Source organism: Atractosteus spatula, chromosome 25 (genome assembly GCF_055471065.1).
Source record: "Atractosteus spatula isolate fAtrSpa1 chromosome 25, fAtrSpa1.hap1, whole genome shotgun sequence".
Classification (NCBI taxonomy): Eukaryota; Metazoa; Chordata; class Actinopteri; order Semionotiformes; family Lepisosteidae; genus Atractosteus; species Atractosteus spatula.
This window is the reverse complement of record NC_142730.1, coordinates 13,696,568-13,721,174: the sequence shown is the minus strand read 5'-3', so window position 1 is coordinate 13,721,174 and position 24,607 is coordinate 13,696,568. Positions and strand designations below refer to the sequence as shown.

Here is a 24,607-nt window from a genome sequence, read left to right as displayed (position 1 = left end):
ATTCTAGTTTTAACTATTTTCTATTTTGATTTCAATAAGCTTTTCTGATTTAGTAAAACTACTACATATGAAGACAACTTTTTGATTTGGACTTAGAATTCACAAACCTCTTTAATCAGCTTTAAATCAATTAAGCATAATGCAATTAGAATTAAAATTTGAATTAAAAGTTCAAGTTAAATAAACATTTAGTTAAAATTGAAATGTAATTCTTGTCTTTCTCATCGATTCTGTGTTCCTCCTTTTTGTTCTTTGATGTCTCAAAGAGACAAGCAGTATGAACATCTTCTGAAAATCCAAATCAGACATAAACAACAAAAAAAGTAAAGACGATTTTAATAATTTAACATTAACAAAAGGTTATACAGTGTCATGCAAAATTTAACATTTTGTTTTTTTTGCGGTCATGTTTTAATATACATAACTTATTCTACATAATCAAAGCTAAAAAAGAAAGAAGGTAATAATTAATGTGAAAGAAACAATGGAAAACTCATGATTGCATAAGTATTCAAACCCTTTGCTGTGGCAAACCTAAATTACTTCAAAATTACCTTAATTAGCCACCCTGTTAATTGAGTGGTCTCTGTGTATGATTTTAGAATAAATATGCATGTCTCTATGTCTGTGATGTTTTGTATTTAATGGTCAAATATAAGCATTTAATTGTATTTACACAATAATTGATGTAGGTGACTATTACATGGATTTGCATTCTTTCATATTTAACCTAATCTGACGTGTTTTAAAGGCTATTATTGATACAAAATAACTAGCCTTGATTGATTGCTATGCACAGAAGCTGACAGATACTGTACGTATTGCCCGACATTTGGCAGGGAGACACCCTGGGGTTAGAGCTGCTATATCTTCAGGAAGTGGTTGTCTAGGAAACAAAGGGATGCTGATTAAATGCAGGAAGTGTGTGTATTTGTGCCAGAACTGATCTGCAGCCTTTCTGTTATATTTCAGTTGCCAGTTTGGTTTGGGAATAGCCCTTTCTGTACATTAAAAGTTCACGGTGTTGACCTGAGTCACTGACACTACAGTACGTTGAACAGTACGTCTGTGAAGTAAGCAAAAAATATACAGTATATTTACATTGTCACATTCTTGTTTGGAGCTGTTTGATTATGTTACTTAGTCACAGTCAGTAGTCAGGAAGAATAATATGGTGAGCTGAGGTCAAACCTAAACAGTTGGTTGTTTTCTAAGCTGACACTGTCAAAGGTACATATCTCAGAGACTCTGTTGGGTTCTGTGTGTCAAAACCACAAAGTGGCAAACATGCACCCATATCTCTGCTTCTTCCCAGAACTATTAAATGAGACCATATCACAACGGAAATGATTTAAGAAGCTTCTTTTGCCCTGGAGGCAGCTTTGTTTCATAGTAAAAAAATAATTAACAAAATTAATAAAAAGATGACAGATTATTAAAAAATGTAAACTATCATCATGATTTATACGATTTACTAAGATACTGTGCAAATATTTTATGCTGCTTTGGAATTTTGTGTATTTCTCTTACATATTTCCTTATTTACAACTATTTTACTATGGATTCCGTCACTGATATTTTGTTGATGAGTGAGAACTTGATTTTAGCGTCAGGTGAGAACCCCTACTTCATGATCATCCATACAAAACCCAATTAGTGCTGAGTAATTGAACCTTGCTAGAGAGGGCTTGCTTTTCTGTGTCTTTGAGCCAATAATACCTTGTTAAAAATGATCTTTCCTGCTTAGGTGTTCATTTTTAGAATCGGGAGATGGGCTTCTGTTTATTTTGTGGCATCCAGGTTTTGCAGAAAGAGATTTAACTGCAGGTTGTATTGCATTCTGTTTTATTTAGAAATAAGCTTTTCTCTTATTTTTGGATCTATAGACATTTTGCTTATTTTGATTTATAAACAAAAATTAAAAAATATCCAATCAAAAGTTAAATCAGTCAAGGTCTGGTCCCCAGAAGCTATAGAAAGCCTGAGAGGGTGTCTTGAATGTACAGATTGGAATGTATTTAGCTCTGAATACACTAACTATGTTACATCCTATATAAGTTTCTGTGAAGAGGTATGCATCTCTACAAAAACATTCAAGACATACGGCAACAAGAAGCCATGATTCTCAAAAGAACTGCAAGACCTACATCGTAGGAAGCATAAGGCTTTTATTAAGGGTGACCGGACTGAATATACAGTATCTCAGCCAAGTTTGAACTGTGATCTGCAGTGAGGAAAGCTAAGAGCAACTACAGTAAAAAACTAGAGGAACAATTTGCTGACAACAACTCAAGAACAGTTTGGAGGAAAATTCAGGAAATTACCAACTACAGGGAAAAAAACTCCACCACCTTATTGGATGATGACCCCAGTCTCCCATATAAACTCAACCAATTTTATGCTCCTTTTGAAAAACCTGATGTGAAGGCCTCCTTTCTCCATCCATACCGACAAAGTAAGAGCAATCTTCAAAAAACAAAATAAAAGAAAAGCCACAGGCCCAGAAAATTTGTCAGCTGCAGCCCTCAGCTATTGTGCTGATCAGCTGGCACCTGTGTTTACCAACATTTATAATACTTCACTTCTTCAGCAGAAAGTCCCTCACAGTTTTAAAATATCCACTATAATACCTGTTCCTAAATCTCCAAAAATATCTATATCAATGGTTACAAACCAGTTGCTTTGACGTCTGTGACTATGAAAGCTTTTGAGCGTCTAGTGCTTAAGCACCTCAAGCACTGTAAATCTTCCCTGCTGGATGCTCACCAGTTTGCCTACAGGGCCAACAGATATGTTGAAGATGCCATCAACCTGGCTCTCCATTGTATACTCCAGCATTTGGAGAAGCCAAATTCCTATTCCCGAATCCTACTTTTAGATTTCAGCTCAGCATTCAATACCGTTAATCCACATAAATTATTCAATAAACTGACAGATTTGAACATCAACCCTGCTATGTGTTGTTGGATTCTTGGTTTTTTATCACATCGCCAACAGAGCATCAGGGTGAATCATAGGAGATCTTGCCCTCTGACTCTCAGCACAGGTGCTCCCCAAGGCTGTGTCCAACCTACATGGCTCTTTGCCCTTTTCAGAAATAACCTCACATCTCGGGATGACTCTGTCAAGATTTTCATATATGCAGATGACACTACCATTGTCGGCCTCATCTCGAATAATGATGAGACTTGTTACCGAAAGCAGATTGACTTGGGAACAACCTGGTGTTTGGACAACGACCTCCTGCTCAAGGCTTCTAAAACCAGGGAAATCATCATTGACTTCTGATGCAACTCCAAAAACACAGAGTGAACTGGCAACTCCTCCTTCAATTCTACACAGCCATGACCCAAAGTGTTCTGACAAACCTCCATTACAGTCTGGTATGGGAGCTTGGATAACTACTCAAAAGGCAAACAGGAAAGGATTGTGTCCAAAGCTGCAAAAATTGTTGGCTGTGAACTCCCTTCCATTTCATCTCTCTATTCAAGCCATATCTACAATCATGCCAAGAAAATCATCCCAGACCCCTCTCATCCAGCTCATAATCTCTTTCAGCTTCTCCCTTCTGGAAACATTTCAAATCCTTCCTCTCAAGGACTGCCCACTTCAACCTCAGCTTATTTCCCACTGCCACACGAACTCTGAATTCATGTTGAATTCTGAATTCCATTGTATAATTTTGCTGCTACATGGAAAGTTGTTTACATACAGTGCTGTGAAAAAGTAAGTACACCCCATGAAAAGGTGTGTGTTTTTCAACATATTTGCATGTATGGATATTTGATCTTCATTTCAACAATATTGATAGATAAAGGTTATCTAATTTAACAAATAACAATGAAAATCATTCTTTGCAATCATTTATCCAACAACAAAAAAGTCAGAAATACAATTGTCTGCTGTGGAAAAAATAAGTACACCCCTAGCTTCAATAGCTGGTGTTGCCCCCTTTGCCTACTTCTTGTAGGCATTTCTTGTAATTGTCCATCAGTCTCCTACATCAACTTACAGAACTCCTTCAACTGTTTGATGTTTAAGGGCTCTCTTGCATGGACTTCTCACTTCAAGTCCCCCCACAGCATTGCGGCATTGATTTGGGCATTCCATAACCCTCCATTTCGTCTTTTTGAGACATTCTTTTGTGGATTAGCTTGAGTAGTTTGGGTCATTGTCCTGATGCAGGGTCCACTTACGGTTCAGCTTAAACTTTTTGACAGATGGCCTCACATTCTCCTCAAGTACTCTCTGGTACAATGTGAAATTTATGGTTGACTGTATAATGGCAATCTGGCCAGGCCCTGAGGCAGAGGAGCAGCCCCAAACAACAATGTTTCCACCAATGCTTTACAGTTGGTATGAGGTTCTTTTGGTCAAAGGCAGTTTTTGGTTTTCGCCAAACATGACGTCTGGCATTGTGACCAAACAGCTCTACCTTTGTCTCATCCATCCAGAGCACATTGTTTCAATAGTCCTGATCTTCATCTACTGTAGGTGTTGTCGAGCAAACTTCAGTCGTGCATCTATATTCATTTTTGAGAGCAGAGGCTTCTTCCTTCCTGACTTCGCATGTAGGGCAAAGTTGTGCAGTCTCTTTCAGATGGTTGACTCATGCACTTTGACATTGACTGAAGCAATGTTCTGTCACTGTTTGCTTACAGAATCCCTCTGGGCTCCAAAGATGTACCGATGGTCCCCTTTCGGAGAAGCCTGCTCTGTCCCAAAAAACAGTTCTTCACAGAGATTAATCCCCAAAAGATCTTCAGTTCCTCTTCTTACATTAAACAACTCTTCAGTCCTCTGAGAGTACTGGAACAGACACATTCCTGATGAACTCCCGAATTCTCCATTTCTCTTCTTATACAATTTAATTATTTCCTCTCATTCCCTGGAACCTGTGACACACTCAACAAGACTCTCCCATTCATGGCAGGTCTTCCCTTTACCTGGAAGCAACCTGTCCCAATCCTACTATGGACCCCTGGCACACTCAGCCAGGCTCACCCTTCAACAGCCACTCTTCCCTACCCTGGAAGATACATGTTCCCTGTCTCTTTAGAGAACTACTGGCACACCTTGCCCTCTGGCACCCAGTTACCAAATATAAACAGTACTAATCTACCATATGGTAAAGACTAAAGAGAATTCAAACTAATCCAGCATTATAGTACACACCTGAAAGATGACTAAATTCTCTCTGGATCCATCTGTCATTATTAAATCCCATGCCTAACAAATTCCTTGCAAGTCTTTATTATCTCTCTCAAACCTGGACTGGACATAGGACTGCTGGCTAGCTGCTGATGTAAAAGCTCAAGAGAAAGCCAGCCGGGTGGCCTTCTTCATGAAAATTGACCTGCAAGGGGCGTATAATCTCTTCAGGGAGGGTGAGGTGTGAAAGACTGCCTTTAATATGGATAACGGACAATACAAATACCTGGTCATGCCCTTTGGCTTGTGTAATGCTCCAGGCCTTTATCAATGAAGAATTTCATGGACAAATTCCTAATGGTTTATCTCAATAACAGTATCATTTTCTCTCAGAGCCTTCCCGAACACATCCAACATGTCTCTGTCAAAGATTATCCACCTCCTGCATCGTTGAAACAAATACAACACTTTGTTGGGTTTGCAAATTACTACAGAATAATTTATAATTTAATTATCTGTAACTTCAGCATCCTGGTCATCCCTATTCCCCTATTATCAACCTCAAAAAGAAAGGTTCCACTATAGGGAAGTAGAATCCAGAGGGACAGCGGAGCTGTGGAGCACAGGAGGAGTTAAAGAGTTCATATCAGTGCCCATTCTTTAAGCAGGTTGGGGTTGATGAGTCTGAGGTGAGGTTTTGTCCCAAAGATCAGGTAATACTCCTAAATTGCATCCATGCACCTTCTTCTTCGGTAAACTTTCTCCCGAAGAATGAATTATGTTGGGGTGTTTGAGTATTTGGGTAGAGTGAAACTTGGCTTGGCTTGGCTGAGAGCCGTGCTCCTGGCCAGAGGACAAGGAGGCTGGGATCCCCTGCGGACTGAGGGGTGAGCTGAGGAGAGATGGGGTGCAGGAGAACTGCAGAGATGAAATGCAAGAAGAGAGGGATGTACAAATGATGTAGCTGTGAGGAATTACACTGGGAATGATAATAACTCACAACAGCTGAGACCAAAGTAAATTACAGATGTAAAGTAGTTTTTTAACTAAATGGGTGCAGCTTTAGAGCTATGGGCTGTCCCCATTCAATAAGTGGCTTAGTTGTCATCATTGTTTCCAAATAACTTACTTAAAGAAACTGTAATGAATTTGATAGAAGGGAAAATCAGAATGATGTATGTTTACCCCAGGCAGGATGACCCTCTACCTTCATATCCAGTAGACTAGGGTTGACACCCCTATAACTAGGTCAACACACTCAGCTGATCACGTCTCCTTTATCACAATGTCCCGTCACCACAGTGGGGCACTGGTTTAGACATTTTGGTTTAATGGGAAAATAGCCCCCTACGTGTCCATCAAGACCACTCACACTCTTACTATGGGAACTACTGGCTGTGCAGCTGGCTCTAGAGGAGTGGAGACATCTCCTGGAGGGAGCCTCACACCCTTTCATACTGTTCATGGATCACAAAAATCTTAAATATCTGAGGATATTCAAGATAGGAAGGCCAACGCTCTGTCAAGAAATACAAGCCTGACGAGGAACCTAACCTACAGTACCATCATTCCTCCAGACCACATCCTTGGTGAGACCCTGCTAGATGTCCGGAAGGCCACTCATGAGGCTAGTCTTCAAGAACCTTCCTCAAGGGAAGACATACATTCCCACCTCGGTGCAATGGCCAATTCATCTATTATTTAATTATTGTTTTTCTTTTTTGAGTCAAATAAAGTCCCTTAAACACTTCTCTCATCCTTCACTCAGGACTATGTCTTTAGCAGAGCTACTGTGCATTTGCTACCTCGCAGTTTCTTTAGCATCAGTTTTTTTCTCAACATTTTTTCACTTGCTTACTTATTGTGGTGCTTTCCATTTTCCTTCCCAGCACTGTGGAGCTTTCTTCGAGTAACCACACGCACAGACACGACCAACACTTCTTAGAGTGACCACATCCTCAAACACGACCAACATCATGTTCCTTTTCTTCGCTTTTCAGCATGGAATAAACCTTTACTTGTTCCTTTGCAGCCTACGAATGCTGACACAGCTAACTACTTGAACTCCTTTAAAAAATGTATTATTATTTAATAATATAGGAGAGAAATATTAGTAATAATATTATAACTAACAATATCAGTACTAATACTGTTTTAATAATATGACTAATTCATTATTAATAATAGTACTAATAATATTAGTAATTATAGTTACATTTTCAGTTTGTTTTTTTTTGTCGCTCACAAAAATCAAAACTATTTGTAAATATCTTTTTGTCTTTGTCCCCTCATGTCAGAGATAATATTCAAAATATCACCCTGCAACTCACAACTGGCAATCCACTGAAGCTAAGCAGGTGTGAGCCTGGTCAGTACTTGGATGGAAGAACCTCCTGGGAAAAACTAAGGTTGATGCTGGAAGAGGTGTTAGTGGGGCCAGCAGGGGGCGCTTACCCTGCGGTCTATGTGGGTCCTAATGCCCCAGTATAGTGACGGGGACACTATACTGTAAAAAGGCGCTGTCCTTCGAATGAGAAGTAAAACCGAGGTCCTGACTCTCTGTGGTCATTAAAATTCCCAGGGCATTTCTCAAAAAGAGTAGGGGTGTTACCCCAGCATCCTGGCCAAATTTCCCATTGGCCCTTACTAATCATGGCCTCCTAATAATCCCCATCTCTGAACTGGCTTCATCACTGTCACGAATCTCCCTAAGGCTGATTAGCAGAGTTTCCAATGCTTTCTTTCATTTTAACTACACCCATTACACCCATTGTAAAGCAGTTTAAAATGTTACTTATAAGGCACTATATAAAATAATGTTTATTATGATTATTATTATTAAGCTATTCATAAAACAATGCTCAAATAGGATGTTGCTCCAACAATTTAGATACATAGGTATCTAAGATGGGTTGAACCTTGAAACTTGAGAGTCTTTTCAATTGCAGATTTATTTACTTCTTCAGTTTTCCAAAATATTGACACAGCAATGAAGAATTGTGATGTTAGTGAAATCATTTTGTAAGAAAATGCAATTGTTTCCTAATTTTATTAATTTTACATTTCTAAAATAATTTAAAAGCTTTTTTTAATTTTAAAGGGTCTATTTAAAACAGAATAGGATGTGTATCATTCACCAAGCATACTCAACGTATTTATATACAGTAGTATACTGTAGTTAGCACAGGAAAGCACTAATAGGTTAACAAATATTTAATACCAGTAATGTTGTGCTCCTGAGGTGGGACTTCGAATGCCATTCAGCAGTGTGAGAGAATTGAATTGCTGGATGAACAGATGACTGAGTTGAGGAGCCTGCACAGGGAATGTTACTGAAAGTGAGGGGAGTGGGGAATGCATACTCATGGATCGGGAAGCAGCTTGCTTGGTGAGCCAAGTAGCCACACGCACAGACAGAAGTGGAGTTGTGGCTAGCTAGGGAGTCCAGAGTGTGTTGTGGGCAAAACACAGTCCAGATTGGAAATACAAATGAAGTGAGGGTTGTAACTGGATGGAGACACAGAAGCTGACAAAGCATAGGAGGATCACGGAGATAGGTTTAGGGTTCAGTCAGAGTTCAAATCCAGGGTTAAAGTCCAAAACAAACAGTTAGCAAAGCCAAGGAGTGATCTGGGAACACAGCTGAGGGACAAAGCAGTGCTCAGAGAACACAGGAAACTGGACATGGGAATAAACAGAGAGACAACACTGAAGGTCTCTGTCCAAACTCAATGAGAGAGGTCTGAGCTCTGTCAGGTACAAGTATTTATTTGAAAAATGTGTCTCATGAGTCTGTGATACCACGGTGCCTACTGACAACTCACGCATTCTAGATGGCTGCATGTCTACCTTTGCATATGTCTCTCACATTCCTCCCTCCTCCCCATCTACACTCGTGCAGCAAGTCTTAGCTCACTCCTGGCAATAGGGAGAGGGGGTATCCACACAACTTGGCTTCCATTCCCTTAGCTAGACAACGCTGAATACATTCTACATATTTTACCCCTCGACATCATTCATTAGGATTTAACCAAATTACTGAATTAGGTCTTTAGATTAAACAATGGAGACAGATTGGGACTGCTGAAAACCATAGCCGACTCTTCAAGCATCATTCTCTTGTGTGGAAATTTAATCAGCAGTCTCAAGAAGAGTGCTCAAGGTGCTTTTATTTATAATAATAAAGACACATACAATTCAAACTTAACAGCAAAATAAAATAAACTTCATGTCTACATTTAATCGACCAATCCTTGACTTTTGGATTAAGGAGGTAGAGAAGTAGGGCGTCGCCTGGCAAGGTAGTGGTGTATCTTCTCCCCACCGATAAGAGCAACGCATCGAGATAGCACAGGGAAAATGCTGAGTACTCCAGAGCTATAACATGCGCAGACAGGTATGCTGTGCTGTCTCAGAGAGGGTGTGGGGAAGAGTATAGGAGAAAGCATACCAAACCAAACCATTAAAAGCTCATGTTAGATATGTCACAAGATCACATTTTAGGAATAATTCTTATTGTATTACACTGCTCAGTGATGAACTGGAGTATGCCCATACCTCTGTGGTCTGTGTGCTAAAAGATAAAAGTAAACGTACTTTGCATCAGCTTATAACTCCTGTGCTCTGTAAATTGTATGTGAAGTTTAGAATACATTTTAAGGAAATCCTGCTAATATACAGTGGTGTGAAAAAGTGTTTGCCCCCTTCCTGATTTCTTATTTTTTTGCATGTTTGTCACACTGAAATGTTTCAGATCATAAAACAAATTGAAATATTAGACAAAGATAACACAAGTAAACACAAAATGCAGTTTTTAAATGAAGGTTTTTATTATTAAGGGGAAAAAAAATCCAAACCTACATGGCCCTGTGTGAAAAAGTGATTTGTTTGATGATCTGAAACATTTCAGTGTGACAAACATGCAAAAAAATAAGAAAATCAAGAAGGGGGCAAACACTTTTTCACACCACTGTATAAGACATTTATATTATACAGTGTGAATAGTACCTCCATGTTATTAGTTCAGGTGGGTAGCTGCGTCAGCATGCGTAGGCTGCAAAGGAACAAGTAATAGGTTTATTCCATGCTGAAAAAAAGAAGAAAGAGAACACAACGTTTCGGCCGTGGAGCCTTCTGAAGGCTCAGACACCTGAAGAAGGCTCCACGGCCGAAACGTTGTGTTCTCTTTCTTCTTTTTTTCAGCATGGAATAAACCTATTACTTGTTCCTTTGCAGCCTCCATGTTATTGCTACACTGTGCTATTTAATTTTTTTATAATAATTATTTTGGGCTACTGGGAGGTTTTTCATTTATGATTTATAATTTGATGAATGCAGTTTTATTATTTACTACTAGTGCTCCTTAATGTGTGAATTACAGTGGCTATAGAATGACCTTTCAGACTTCAATGTAAGAGTTTAACATTTAACATTTCTTGTTATTCAGAGAAATTAACCAATAAGATAAGTAAGGAGTTTCAGGCCTCGAGATGGGCTCATTACCTCTGGTCAAATTTAAAGGGGAGCTTCCATGATCTTTCCCATCTTCTTGATCCCTTAAAGAACAGTGAAACATTCAGCTTGTAGAAAATGGAACACAAAAGTGATACCCCACTTGAGGCCAATTCAAACCGAAAGCGTTTCTGAAGCGTTTTTTCAGTCATCCGTCTCACGTCCGATGGAAGGAACAGAAAACCTATCCATCTCTGTGAGATGCATGTCTCACATTCATCCCCTTCGTCCTCCAGCGTTTCTTTACGCACCGAATCTTGTTTTTTCCACCTGCGCATGTGAGTGAAGCGTAAACCCCAATAGGGATCCATTCAAGTCACACAAATCTCACACTTTCTATAACCTGTGAGCTACAGTATATAAGCACAATCTACAACAATATTATGATCATGCTGGCCCAGAGTGGTCCATTGATACAGTGCATCCACAACAGCTGTAATTAGGAAGCTAATGAACCAATTCAACTTCTAAACAATCAATACAGACTCAAAACGAAAATAACATCGTCAGTACCTTCACTTACCCATAACTGATAATCGATTTTACCACAAAATATCGTTTTCCAGAAAACAAACGAGAGCTGCTGTTCCTCTATTGATGCCTGTAGTGTTTGAATACGGAACGCAACTGTCGGTGTTGGTGTGGATTGGACCGATGGTCGCTTGTGCTACGCTTTCGCTGCGCTGACGTGTTGCTTCTGTTGTAACTCGGGGTTAGAAACAATCAAAGCCGAGTCTTTTTATGTCCACTTGCAAAGGAGACAGACAGGAAACACTTTGTAGAGGAAAAGCATAAACGGCTTTGTTTTACTGTCTTACAAATTCCTCTGATAGATGTGTTTGTCGAAATTCACCATGCTGTACATTACTTCATTTTCCCCCGTTTCCTAAAAATGAAATTAAAAAAACTCAGACTTCTACACAAGTCTACATTTGAAATGAATGGGACATTTTAAAGAACAAAGGTTTAAATTCAACATGTTCAATGTAAATATTTGGAGAAATCTTTAATCTTCACAGCCCAAACATGTTCTCTGAAGCGGTCTCCTGGTCTCTTTCCGGTTTCCCCTACGTAGATAGCTGGGCATTTTTTGCAAGAGATACAGTAAATAAGGTTGCTGGAGATACAGGATGCCATCTGGGTGATTAGGAATTGACATGAGGGGCCCTGAATGAGTGTGTTGTTAGATATGTATTTGTAGGTGATGCAGCGAGTTCTGTTGCAGGGGAAGGTGCCTGGTGGTGATGATTGCCAAGTGTGGTCAAGGGAGCTGTGAACCAGAAGTTTACATAGATTGGGTGGTATGAGATGATTAGGTGGTTGGAAAAAAGGGTACCGATGGAGGGATCGCCCTGTAAAATTGGGTTGTTGTTAATAATGGTTCTGGGGGTAGAAAGTGTGTTAGAGTGGTAGGGAAGCACCAAAGGAATGCAGTTGTGAGACCAGGAGTTCCTTGTCGAGTTGATGATCTGAGGGCTATTTTTGGCCCGGGTGAGGGTCCTATCGATAACATGGGTGGGTATCCTCTGTTGATGAAAAAAGAATACATTCTAACTGCTTGGTTCTGGAAATCCATGTAATCACTGCAGAGTCGACTTAGCCTTGTGAAAAAGGGAGAGAGTTTTTGGTCTGAGTGGGATGAAAAGAGCTGTACAGGAGATAGCTGTGTGAATCTGTGGGTTTGTAATAGACCGAGGATGAGAGTCATGGATGGTTAACAGATAAATTTATGTCTAGAAACAGAAGAGTGTTGGAAGATATGTTAAATGTATATTTGAGGTATGGGAGAGAGTTAGTGAAGAGATGCAGGAAGTGCTCTAGCTGATCAATAGAGCATGTAGCGGCACCGACACAGTCATCGATGTATTCTTATAGAGGTCAGGGACAAAGCCGGTATAGGAAACAAAGAAGCATTCTTCTACCCAGCAGACAAAAATTGGACCAAAAACTGGACCTATTGGAATAGCTAGGTCTAAACTGTATATCATCTAGTTTACTTGACTAATAAAGCAGAGCAGAAAATTATATTTTTAACTAATTTATTGAAAACATGATGACTACCTCTGTAGGAACTGAAATAGATTTATGATTGACATGAATAGACCAAAGCAATAAAAACAGCAATTAATGAAAGAGGGTGCTTTAAAATATTACCTCTTTAGCCACCATTTCTCCCTTTATACGCTTTATATGCTTGGAATTGTGATGCCCTAAGAAGAAAGACAAAATGTATGCTTTTAATAAGCTGTAGTTTTGCCATTGTACAGTAGATGTTGTTGCATTCAGCTTGGTTTTATTGACAGAGCAACACATATAAAGAAGATTTTAATAGAACTATAAGTAGTTAAAATTGTACTATAGCAAACTGCAAATTTGTAAGTTATCATCATAACAATGAGATGTGGAACAGTTAATTAAATATTAAAGTAATAGGATTTACCTGTTCTAGATTTTTCTCTGTACAAAAATACCACCAACACAGCCAACAGAATCATAGACAGGCCTGTTAAAAGTCCATACAGAACAGGCGTCTTTCTTGGTCCTGTATATGAAAATATTATTTGAAAAGAAATATTTTACATATTAACAATCTCGAAGGGACTATTCTCTAAAACAGACAAAATCTTCCAGTTTATATACTAATGTCTCTTGGTATGTTTTCTCCTTTGACTATTTAAAATTTCACATTTATAATAGGTCTAAATTTACCAGGTCTCAATAATACTGTTTTGGAGTTCATCTTGTACATTTTGATTATTTTAACATATTTTGAGGTATTATATTGATTTCACGGAAGCAAGAGTTTTTTCAATGTGATTGATTCCAAATATAAAACATTTTAAATTTATTTTTCAGATGATTTTGTATTGACTTTATATCAGTGTTAAAACACTGGTTATGAAACTATCCATAGATAACATTTATTTAGTTTATTTTTGTTTTAGAACACAAATCAATTGAACTAATAAAAAAACACATTTTTCTTCTGAAATTTCCTATTGCTTCTAAGCAAAAGATAGCAGCTAAAATTCAAAGCCTTTTAATCTACAGTATTGTAACAACATTGCTATAGGACAGTTATCATATTAGGGCAGTAGGCATGGTGTGGTGACAGTAGTTTTAAAAGCTACCTGCATTTTGTTTGGATAGACTTTCAAGCACCATGGGGACATAGAACACAGAAATATGAGGAAAATAAACAATGGGAATTTGGTCTAAGAAGCAGGAGGCGAAATTCCTATAAAATGAATCATGAAATCCATGGTGAAACCAATTCACTAAGGCATGAAGGATTGAGATGTGTAAAACGAAAAAGAAGAGTGCTAAAGTCAAGCATACAAAGAAGTATTGTAATGTAATGAAAAGAGGGAGGAATGTTATGTCCTTCGGATGAAACGTAAAACTGAGGTCCTGACTCTCTGTGGTCATTAAAAATCCCAGGGCATTTCTCGAAAAGAGTAGGGGTGTAACCCCGGCGTCCTGGCCAAATTTCCCATTAGCCTTTACCAATCATGGCCTCCTAATAATCCCCACCTATGAATTGGTTTCATTACTCTGCTCTCCTCCCCACTGATAACTGATGTGTGGTGAGCGTTCTGGCTCACTATGGCTGCTGTCGCATCATCCAGGTGGGGCTGCACATTGGTGGTGGTGGAGGGGAGTCCCCATTACCTGTAAAGTGCTTTGTGTGGAGTGTCCAGAAAAGTGCTATGTAAGTATAAGCTATTATTATTATTATTATTATTATTATTATTATTATTATTATGCCAAATGTTATCAAGCTAAATTGTTAAAAGTTAAATAACACTTTGAATAATGAGGTGAGGAAGGCCATGTGAAAGGACAGTTAAATCTGCAACTAATCAATAGTGGAAAACTGGTATCTAGCATTATTTTGATCATTTTCAGTCATATTAGAAAAATAGCTGGATGTAGCCCTTGACATAGCGACAGTATATTCATCCAGGTGCTCCTTCTATGAATACAGTTGTATTCTCAAAGCTGAAACTTTGCTCTCCAGTTTACAAGAAGCTGCCTCTGTGGAGTGCAACGGTTCAGTATACTTACAGTAAATCTAATGACTGAAATTGCAGGGGGCAAGGTATTGAGCTGACGTATTAACTCAATACCCCATTCAGCTTTACGTCCAAAGTATAGGAAGTAATATATCCACTGTACATTATCTGCATCTGAATACAATTATGTATTTAAAAATAGGCACCAAAATGGTAAATCAATTTGAAATAGAAAACTGCTTTTAGAAATGGTTCTTAAGTAACAGTTTAAATTACAATAAAAGACACATTTTTATACAAAAGCTTCATATCTTATATGGAGTATTCCTCACAAATCAAGTACATTCATAACATACGTTTCAGTATCCATAGAAATCATATTTCATAATGTATTTCACCATTGTTTCATAATGTTTTTCACCAATAAAGAATTCTAAAGTACTGTACATAAAATAAATTGTATGGTTTAGCTCACAGAAATAATGTCCCCTTTAAAATTCTCTTACCTGTCTGTGTCACTGTTTTTCTGAACACTCCCTTGTCTTCCATTTTCACGGTACATGTAAAAGGCTCTCTGCTCCACCAGGACTCTGCTGGGACTGTCATTTCTTTTCTGATTAAATAGAAATCCTCTCCAATGGAGTATATCTCTGTCTTGGTCTTGCTGGATCCACTGCTCTCCAGATTAAGTGGAACATCCCAGTAAACGGAGTTTGAGTCAGAGACCATCCCAAACACCATGCACACCAGAGTGGCCAAGCCTTCAGAGATAACAGCCTCGTCTGAGGGCGGGATGATCTCAATTGAAGGTGCTCTGATAGTGGAATCTTGAGGAACCAGAGGAATGAAGAGATGAACATATTAGCAACCACGCACAGCTAATTGTTTAAATTCTATTATAAATGCATCACAGAAATAAATGAGGAAAATGTTTGATCTCTGGAACCTGTGAAAGAGTTTACAGTACATCAAAACCAATGCTCTGCAACATTTCAAAATAGAGTGATATTCAGTATAAAAAATCTTAGAAAAACCTATAAAGAGAGCTGCACAGCTGAGATTTTTCTTAAGAAACATATATCACTGATTTCCTCTAAGGCTACTGGTAATCGAAAATAAACATCCGACTATATTGTGTATCATATAACATGTATACTGTAGTAATGCTCTTAAAGTGAGTTGACCCGCTTGTTAAAAACCCTTTCCATCATCTCAGAATGATAAGGCAAAAATGATACAGACCTACAATAGTCAGGATATGACTTATTACCTCTTTTAAAAATAGTCACTGGCATTGAGGGAAACAAAGTGAGATGTTGTGTTACAGAAGATTTAAAACTTGAAGATACTGTATGCAGTTCACACTTACTAGTCACAATCAGTTTGCTTCCACTTCTTGCAGTCTGGCAATGGAAGAGAGGCTGAACATTCATTTTTTTTAAAGAATTTAAAACATGAGGCTTCACACTTACTTTTTACAATGAGTTTGGTTCCATTGCTAAACCTCAGAGGTCTGGAATCATAAGCACAGTAATAAACCCCAGAGTCGCTGTGCTGTAAGTGCTTTATTTTCAGCATGCAGCCTTTCTCGTTGTTACTAGTGACAGTATTCCGATCTGAATAGAGTGATGAAACAATGAGACTGCTGTCAGATTCCACCTTGAGCCATGTAACACTAGTGCAGGACATCGAGCCATGAGCTAGACATGTCAGATTGACTGTGCTGCCTGCTGTAGCGTTCATGTGGAGGGGTCTGTAGAAATCCTGTGTAAATACAGCTGAAAATACACAAAGCAAGAAAATGAATAAATTTATTGCAATCTATGTGCATTTCTTTGCTCAACATGTTTTGACTAGATCAAATAATTATTTTGTCACAGAGGCATCATTCAGATTATACTGTACAGTGCCATGTGTATGTGTAAATCATTACCTCACATTCCTTGCATAAAAAACCTACTGAAATACTTTTTACAAACAAACACACAAGCAAATATTTCATTGTATTTACTTCTGTTTATGTAATTCTTTGAACATCTGTAACAGTGACATCAAAGGGACTAAGCAACAGAAGAAATGATTTGTTGGAGGTGTGCAAAGTACACAGCACAAGGATACTCTGATGCATGTACTGTAGTAAACAGGAGAACAATGGAATGTAGAAAACTGGTGTTTGAAAAGCTTTTCAGTTCCCATATTTCACCAAACATTTATCTTAATTTACTGTAGTTTGAATAAAAGGTAAACCCCTTATCTTGCCCACTCTGCAATTCCCAGGTTTGTTTTTCTGTTTCAGGAAATTTGAATTTTCTTTGTTATTTTAACATCTGAGATATGGGGAGTCACTTTAGACCTTCAAAGACGACAATGTATCCTTTGCTTTTCTAAAAGTCATGGTAGCAGCATTGGTTTTTATTTGTTATCACATAATTAGATGTAATTTTGGAGAAAATAACTTCTGCGGCTCTAGATAGAGTTACACATAGGAAAGTGCATTTCTACTGTATATGAATTATTTAAATATAATGTGAAGGAGCTTCAGAGGCCTTCAAAAACCAAGGAGAAGTTTTTAGCATTTAGTTTTTATACTATAATACATGGGACATTTGAATTTAATAATGAAACTTGAAAATGTAAAAAAATATAGTAATGGATAAAATACTTCCTTTCCTGCCTTTGGATTTGTGCATAGCAAAATTACATTACATTTTCTCTCCTTAAAGATTTTTTTTCCTTTATTTTAATTAATTTTCAACAAAATTCACATACCATCCCATAAGGGATTCCTCTTATATAGACACTGACCTTTCAGCAACAATTCTGTCAACTCCACTGGCAAATACTCTATAAGAGGTGATCATAATTTAAGGAAAGATCTTTTGTTCCCTTTCTTCTTTGTGTATTTAAGAGGTAATTGGGCTAGCTCCATTTCTGTGTTTATTTTAAATTACATAAATAACCAGAACAGAACTTTTGCTCTTAAAGCTGACTGTCATTTGTTAATTACATTATCCAAAAATAAAGCTGGATCTTCTGTATAATGTGATTCCAATTCTATTGTTCCAAATTTTTTATAAGATTGAAACCTTAAAGCTTACACACTGTCAGAAACATTTATGTTTACATTTCCTGTATATTCTACTGTATATCGCATTTGCAGGAATCTTAATCTATAGTGGTGGGTGCGCAAAATTTCCGAGGGCAATAGCCACAGTGATAGGTAGTTTTGTTTATGGGTTAGATGAATGAACACTTTCGCAGAAGCACCACACTAAAGTGTTGGTGTTTCATTAGAGATATTTATGTGCATATACAATATATGCATTATAAAGAAGCAAGGGCTTAATGTAAATGGGATGTAAATAATTATTTTACATTAATCTGATTTTTTTAAAATTTTGTAATTCTTTAGCTCATGCTTGATCTATTTCTTTATAACTTCAGTTTCATCATCCACAATTACTGTATAAGATCTTGTTAAAATTATATCTTATTCAAAGAGTCATTGCATGTATTACTATAACGGAATCATTTAATTTATAAACTCATTTGACAACTGATCAATGGTTGGTGTGATGTTATGATGCACATTCATAAAAATATTGTAAATTTCCATAGAGTTCAAAAATGCTAAAAAATAAATAGAATATTAAAAAACAGAGAAACATATAGATATCTATTATTTGATAGTTGCTATTTTTGTTATGAAAATAACAACTAAGCAAACCATTAAGGCTATTCTAAAATGAAAAATAAAAAAATACTATAAAAGCATGAACAAATATATTGCTTTAAAAGAACATAAAACTGAGTGTATACAGATGCAGCCATTCAAAGTGTGCGTCACAGACACGTACCGCAGGTGACGTCGCTCAGTATGACGCAAGATGACGCGTGGCACCGCAGTAAGTGATTGGTTGACCGACAGGGGCACTCGTGGTCCGTTGGTCTGTCGTAGAAAGACTTACAGTAAAAACGTCTTTGCTGTGCCCGTTGTAGATATTGAATTTACCAATGAAGGGAAATCTTAGTAGCTGAGCATAAAAAGAATAGGAGCATACTGTAACGCGTGTGAAGGCCATAAACGATATTAATTTTGGAACATAAACATACAGTATATAGCTGGTCTTGGTACTTTAAAGAAAAAAATACACACCAGTATTCCATTTCTCCCTAAACATTTTAAGCTTTGAAGTATTTAACTAACGTGATACCGGAGTCAACAAGCATACTTTTAGAATTTGATTAAAAGGGAATATAATATGGAATCGCGTATCTAAGGAATTTAATAATGGTATTCGTGTGCTGCGACAGGGCTGTGTAGGGCTGTTTCGCCTGCCTGTTCATGCGAGCTGTGTTGTAGCCGACTGGTCTAGGTGCGTGCCTAGCAACTGGTAGGTTGTGTGTTCAAATCCAGCTGGTACCGGACTTTTCTTTTAACAAACATTTCTTCGAAAAAATAGAATAGCGATATTATGGACAATCAATTGACTTTTATATTTCAAAATATCGCAACATGATCGATATTTGCGATATTTTGAACATATCTTCCCTTCTGACAGCGGTTCCTCCTTCTATTGTGTGTGTGTGTGCAACAGAGTAAATTTTTATAGAGAAATGGAGGCTGGACAGTATGCGTTACAATATAAACATTTATATTGATTTAAATCGTGTTCTGATTTAAATCGCAAACGCGTGTTTAATTATGTGTTTTTTAATCATAATCAGGCTAATGCATTTCTACATTTTCTGTATGAACCAGCTTAGAGGTTCATACAGAAAGACAGCTTGTGTTTAAATTGAGTGTAAGGTAATTTATGCTTCTAAAGTCATGGTCAGCATTTATTATCGTACTGTGCTGTAAACTTTTTCTGTGCCTAGTCACATTATTTTATAGCGTTTTTATTGCGTTATTAAATCTGGTGGCGCTGTGTGTTACAGTAGTTTCGTGACTCCCATGTCACATGGTCTGTGATTGAATCCCATAGAACTATGACTTTATTTTTTAACAAACATTTCTTTGAAAAAAATGAAACGTTTCCCTTGGTCAGAGATTAAATAAAACCTCACTCGCACCAAACAAATTTATATTTCTAAATATCACAAAATACGTTCATTGTCTTCCAATCGAGTCGAGTTGACATTGGAAGCCTGCCACACCCGGACTCTTAAACCAACGCATTAGCACGTCAAAGCCCATCGAGGGTATTGAGCCAGTATTGGCTTTAGTATTCCCCCCCTCTCCCCTCAATTCAATTCAATTCAAGGTGTTTTATTTGCATGACAGATGGGTACAAGCAGTGTTGGGTATGTATATTGTAACGCTTACGGCAGACAGGCACTGTGTAAGAGCCGGCGCACCAGAGCAGCGCACCGAGGGAGCGTCTGCATTTCTAACTTAGTTTTTAAAATTAGTCAAGCAATATGAAGCATCCCCTTTTACTTTGTGCCTGAGCATAAAAAGAATAGGAGCATACTGCAACGCGTGTGAAGTCCATAAACGATATTAATTTTGGAACTTAAACATACAGTATATGGCTGGTATCGGTACTTTAAAGAAAACATACACACCAGTATTCCATTTCTCCCTAAACATTTTAAGCATCGAAGTCTTTAACTACCGCGATACCGGAGTCAACAAGCATACTTTTAGAATTTGATTAAAAGGGAATATAATATGGAATCGCGTATCTCAAGAAATTAATAACGATATAATTATATTCATGTTGCAAAAGAACTGCAACGGACATAAAAACTCCCTTGCTTTTAATAGAGCGTTCCATAATTTCTAACTACGAAAATGGCAGGTGAAAGGATTTGTAAACATATTTTGTTAAAGCAAGTCAGTTTTTTCCGCAACACATAAAAGACATTTTTCCAAGAAAGTTTAGCCTTTGTCACTAATGAAATCACTAAATAAAGACATAAATATAGAAATCTTAAGATTTGTTTTATTTAATGTTGGTAGCAGGATGAACTGTCAGAGTGTATATTTTGTCGCAGAGTTGCTGCAAGATGTTAACAGTGAAAAAGGTATTTAGAAATGAGTTATTTCAAGATGAAAATTTTCAGAATAATTGCAAATCTAGCAGGATAGAGAAAGCACAGAAAACTGGCAGTTAGATTGATCAGATTAGTATGAAAAGTCATTTAGCAAAGGGAATTAGAACAGTGACAAACTAGTATACTTTAGATCTTTTTTTTCTGAACCAGGGACAATCTGATCATGTTTCCCTATAACAATAATAAAAAACTTTATTTGATATATCACCATTAAAGGTGGCATCTCAAAGCAATACAGTAGATGTAAAAACAGATAAAAGGACCACAGATTACAAAGTAAATGCATATAAGAAAGACAAGCAGTTAGAGGTGCTACCAAAATTAGAAAATGAAGCAGATACAGACACTAAGTCTTCTGAAAAGAAAGGTTCTGAGGTTAGATTTAAACTGGCCCTGGTGTGTGTGTGTGTTTGTGTCTGTCCTGTGATGGACTGGCGCTATGTCCAGGGTGTATTCTGCCTTGTGTCCGTCGCTTCATTCATGTGCATCCAACACACAGTTCAACGCTAGCAACTACACAAAATCTAAAATATGAGCTCTACTTGCCACTTACAGTACCAACAGTACCAGCTAACTTTAGTAGTGACATTTTCATGGATCTTTTTAACAATAAAATTTACAACATCAGACTTCAGACACAATTAAACAGGCCTCAAAAAAGTCTGGTACAAACATTTTCAGCATGGAATAAACCGTTACTTTAATGGTATAAACCTTAAATGGATTCATATTCTCAATAAGATTTGGTGCTCAGTAACATGACTTAGAAAATGACAGAAGACATACGTATCATGCTTATCCTTCTATTTTTCATAATCGTAAACTCCTTAAGGCAGTTACATTTTCTCTGTTCTGACCTGGAGTTACAGAGAAATTTAAATTCTAATAAGAGATTTGTAATGAGGAAAGTCATACCAATCACTCATACAGTACCAGGATTTGCAATTACAATACAAATACTTTCTTTCTGTATGTGTTTATTTTGCAGTTTGAGTCTATGGCATTCCTTTGGGGGTCTATACTCCAAGGCATGACTTTTTTATGTATAAACATCAGTATTTACTGCTATTAATTACTGTACGATTTATAGTTGAAATCTGAGCCTAGATATAAAGTTAGATATAAAGTTAAAATCTCGACAAAGCAATGTAGGAAATACAGAGAAAATAAATCCTTTCTGACATCTAAAATCAGTTTCGATCAAGGTCTCTAAAACGAACAAGAAAAAGAAGATTTTCGGAGGGCAATTACGCTGTGTTTATATAGAATAGGTGATTTATGAGCAATCTAATTTCTTGTTCGTTTAAAACAGTGAAATGTCAGCTGTAAAAGATCGCACCAGAAACAGCACTCTCTCTGCCTGTCATAGACGTTCAGGAAAGGCTGAATGAAGTCATGTCAAGTACAATAATTCGGAGATCAATAATACCAGTTGTAGGACAGTATATAAGGAGGATAAGGATTTTGAAGTTGACTCGAAATCTGATAGGTAACCAGTGCAAGGACTTGAAAACAGGTGTAATGCATCCCTGATAGGATTCTTGCTGTCATATTCTGAACATATTGAAGATTGCTCAGTGTGGATTTAATTTCCCCAGTGAACAGGATGTGCATTTATTAATTCTAGAAAAAAAGCCTTTCTTGATTTCTCTAGTTCTTAGTTTCTCTAGTTCCCTTTAAAATAAACTATTATTCCACAATGCAGAGTATTACATGGCCAGTATTTACACATGATATTTGTGATTTAAAGAAATTAACACAAGCAGCTTTTGGAGATTTAAGTGTTGGCTGAGTTATTGCAGGATAAAAGACTAGAGATGTTGGCAAGAAGAAGATAGTTTGGGGAAAGCTGAGGAATACACTTATAACAAGAACACTTCCTAATGGGGTTAGGCATACTTTTGATGAAGATGATGAAGTTAACAGACTATATGTTTACATAGATACTGAAATAAGGATTGTATTTTAGATTATGTGTAGTTGCTGGCATTGAACTGTGTGTTGGATGCACATGAATTGAAGGAATGGGCAAACATAGCTGATGCGGATCCACAGAGCCAGCATATTAAGATGTTTATAATTAGAGGCAATTTGTTTAAATAACTAGGTATGGATACTGATGTGCAAGAGAGGTGGAAAGGCTGTTTCCTTAAGCCAGCAGTATAAAATATTTTATTCTCAGTGAGATGCTGCCATTTCATAGTGGGTTTCTAACACTGTGTATAGTTCCATCCACACAGTGCCTTTACTTCCATTTCTAATCTCTTTATCCAGTACAGAGGATTTGGAGCCTATCCCAGTAAGCAACGGACACAAGGCAGAATACACCCTGGACATAGTGCCAGTCCATCACAGGACAGACAGACACAAACACACACAGACCAGGGCCAGGTTTCCCATAAACTAATTAACTTACCAGTATGTTTTGGAGTGCGAGAGGGAGTCATATCACACATATGGAGAAAAACCATGTAACCCAGAGAGAACATGTAAACCCCACACACACAGGATGGCAGGAATTGAACCTAGGACCCCAGTGCTGCAAGATAGCAATGCTAACCACTTTGCCACCATTATAAATGGATGAATATCTTAGTTATCTTTCTAGTTCACAGGTTTGCATGCATAATTTAATTTTGAAAGCCACTGAGACATCAGGTACTACTGTTGTATTTATGAAAAAGAAACAAAACAAAAAACATACTAACAACTGTGCCATCCTACTCCTTAGCTAATACATTTTATTATTCATAAACAGTTAACATTGTTAGCAAAATATTTTGAATTATATTTAACCCTATTTTTTCTTTAGTTTTGTATTTAACTTATTATATGATAGTCAGACTTAATGTATATTTGAACAATGAAAATATATTTTTACAAGATTTTACATTAAGCACTTAAAATTAATATGGTTAATAATAGTAAACTGTAACATGCTGTAACAAGATCGGTTAAACTGCGAAGAAAATGCTTTCAGAGAAAATGTTTCAGGTGTGAAGAACATAGATCTCCAATGCAATTTCAACCAAACCTGTTCCCACACACCCTGCCCCCACTACCATTAGAATATACACAAAGCACTCAAATCTTTCGAGCTAATGATCAGGTGACCCGAGAGAGAGCGAGAGAAACACCAAGGGGTGCGGAACCAGGGAACTATTTACATGGAAAACGGGCGATCTCCCCAGACTGTCCGCCCGTTTCACTGTTACCTGGATACCTCTTTATTTAGAACTCACTAACACTGATTTTTAGTTTAGAAGGATTCAAGTAGGGTTTTAGATGAAAGGCAGCGACCTTAATCAAGCCCAAATCACAATTGAACCCATTCAGAGCTTACATTACATTTTAGCGTTTCATTCTGAGCAGAAGACCCTCACACCTGAAGAAGGGGGAGGTGTTTTTCGCTGGAAATCTCGCCTGCTTCTACTTTACAACCGGAGTGCTGGCTGTGACGAATTAAACCGGTATTACAGGTTTCAATCACAGACCATGTGACATGGGAGTCAGGAAACTAACACCGCGCCACCGGATTTGATAACGCTATAAAAACGCTATAAAATAATGTGACTTGGCACAGAACAAGTTTACAGCACAGTACAAAAATGCTGACCATGACTTTAGAAGCATAAATTGCCTTACACTCAATTTAAACACAAGCTGTCTTTAGCCCTCTAAGCTGGTTCATACACAAATGTAGAGATCCAGGCTCAGAACACACAGCTTCATTAGCGAATACATATGCAGGACAACTAGAGAAGACGTTTTACAGAGGATGGATTTTTAGAAACATCCCATCAGTGACATCACTGAAGTCAACTCCTAGGTACTGTAACTGTCGTGTGGATAGTTTCACAAGAATC

At 37.5% G+C, this 24,607-nt stretch overlaps 1 protein-coding gene across 1 annotated transcript in view; it reads right to left on the bottom strand.

The window, feature by feature from the left end:
* The window catches only part of LOC148815477 (immunoglobulin kappa light chain-like), a 46,560-nt gene that overhangs the window by 4,843 nt on the left and 17,110 nt on the right, over positions 1 to 24,607 (bottom strand). Inside the window, exons 2-5 of the mRNA XM_088905113.1 lie at positions 16,151 to 16,456; positions 15,185 to 15,505; positions 13,103 to 13,204; positions 12,817 to 12,872 (exon numbers count right to left, since the gene is read on the bottom strand). Coding sequence (XP_088761239.1) covers positions 12,817 to 12,872; positions 13,103 to 13,204; positions 15,185 to 15,505; positions 16,151 to 16,456 — 785 coding nt within the window. The remainder of the gene's footprint in view (positions 1 to 12,816; positions 12,873 to 13,102; positions 13,205 to 15,184; positions 15,506 to 16,150; positions 16,457 to 24,607) is intronic.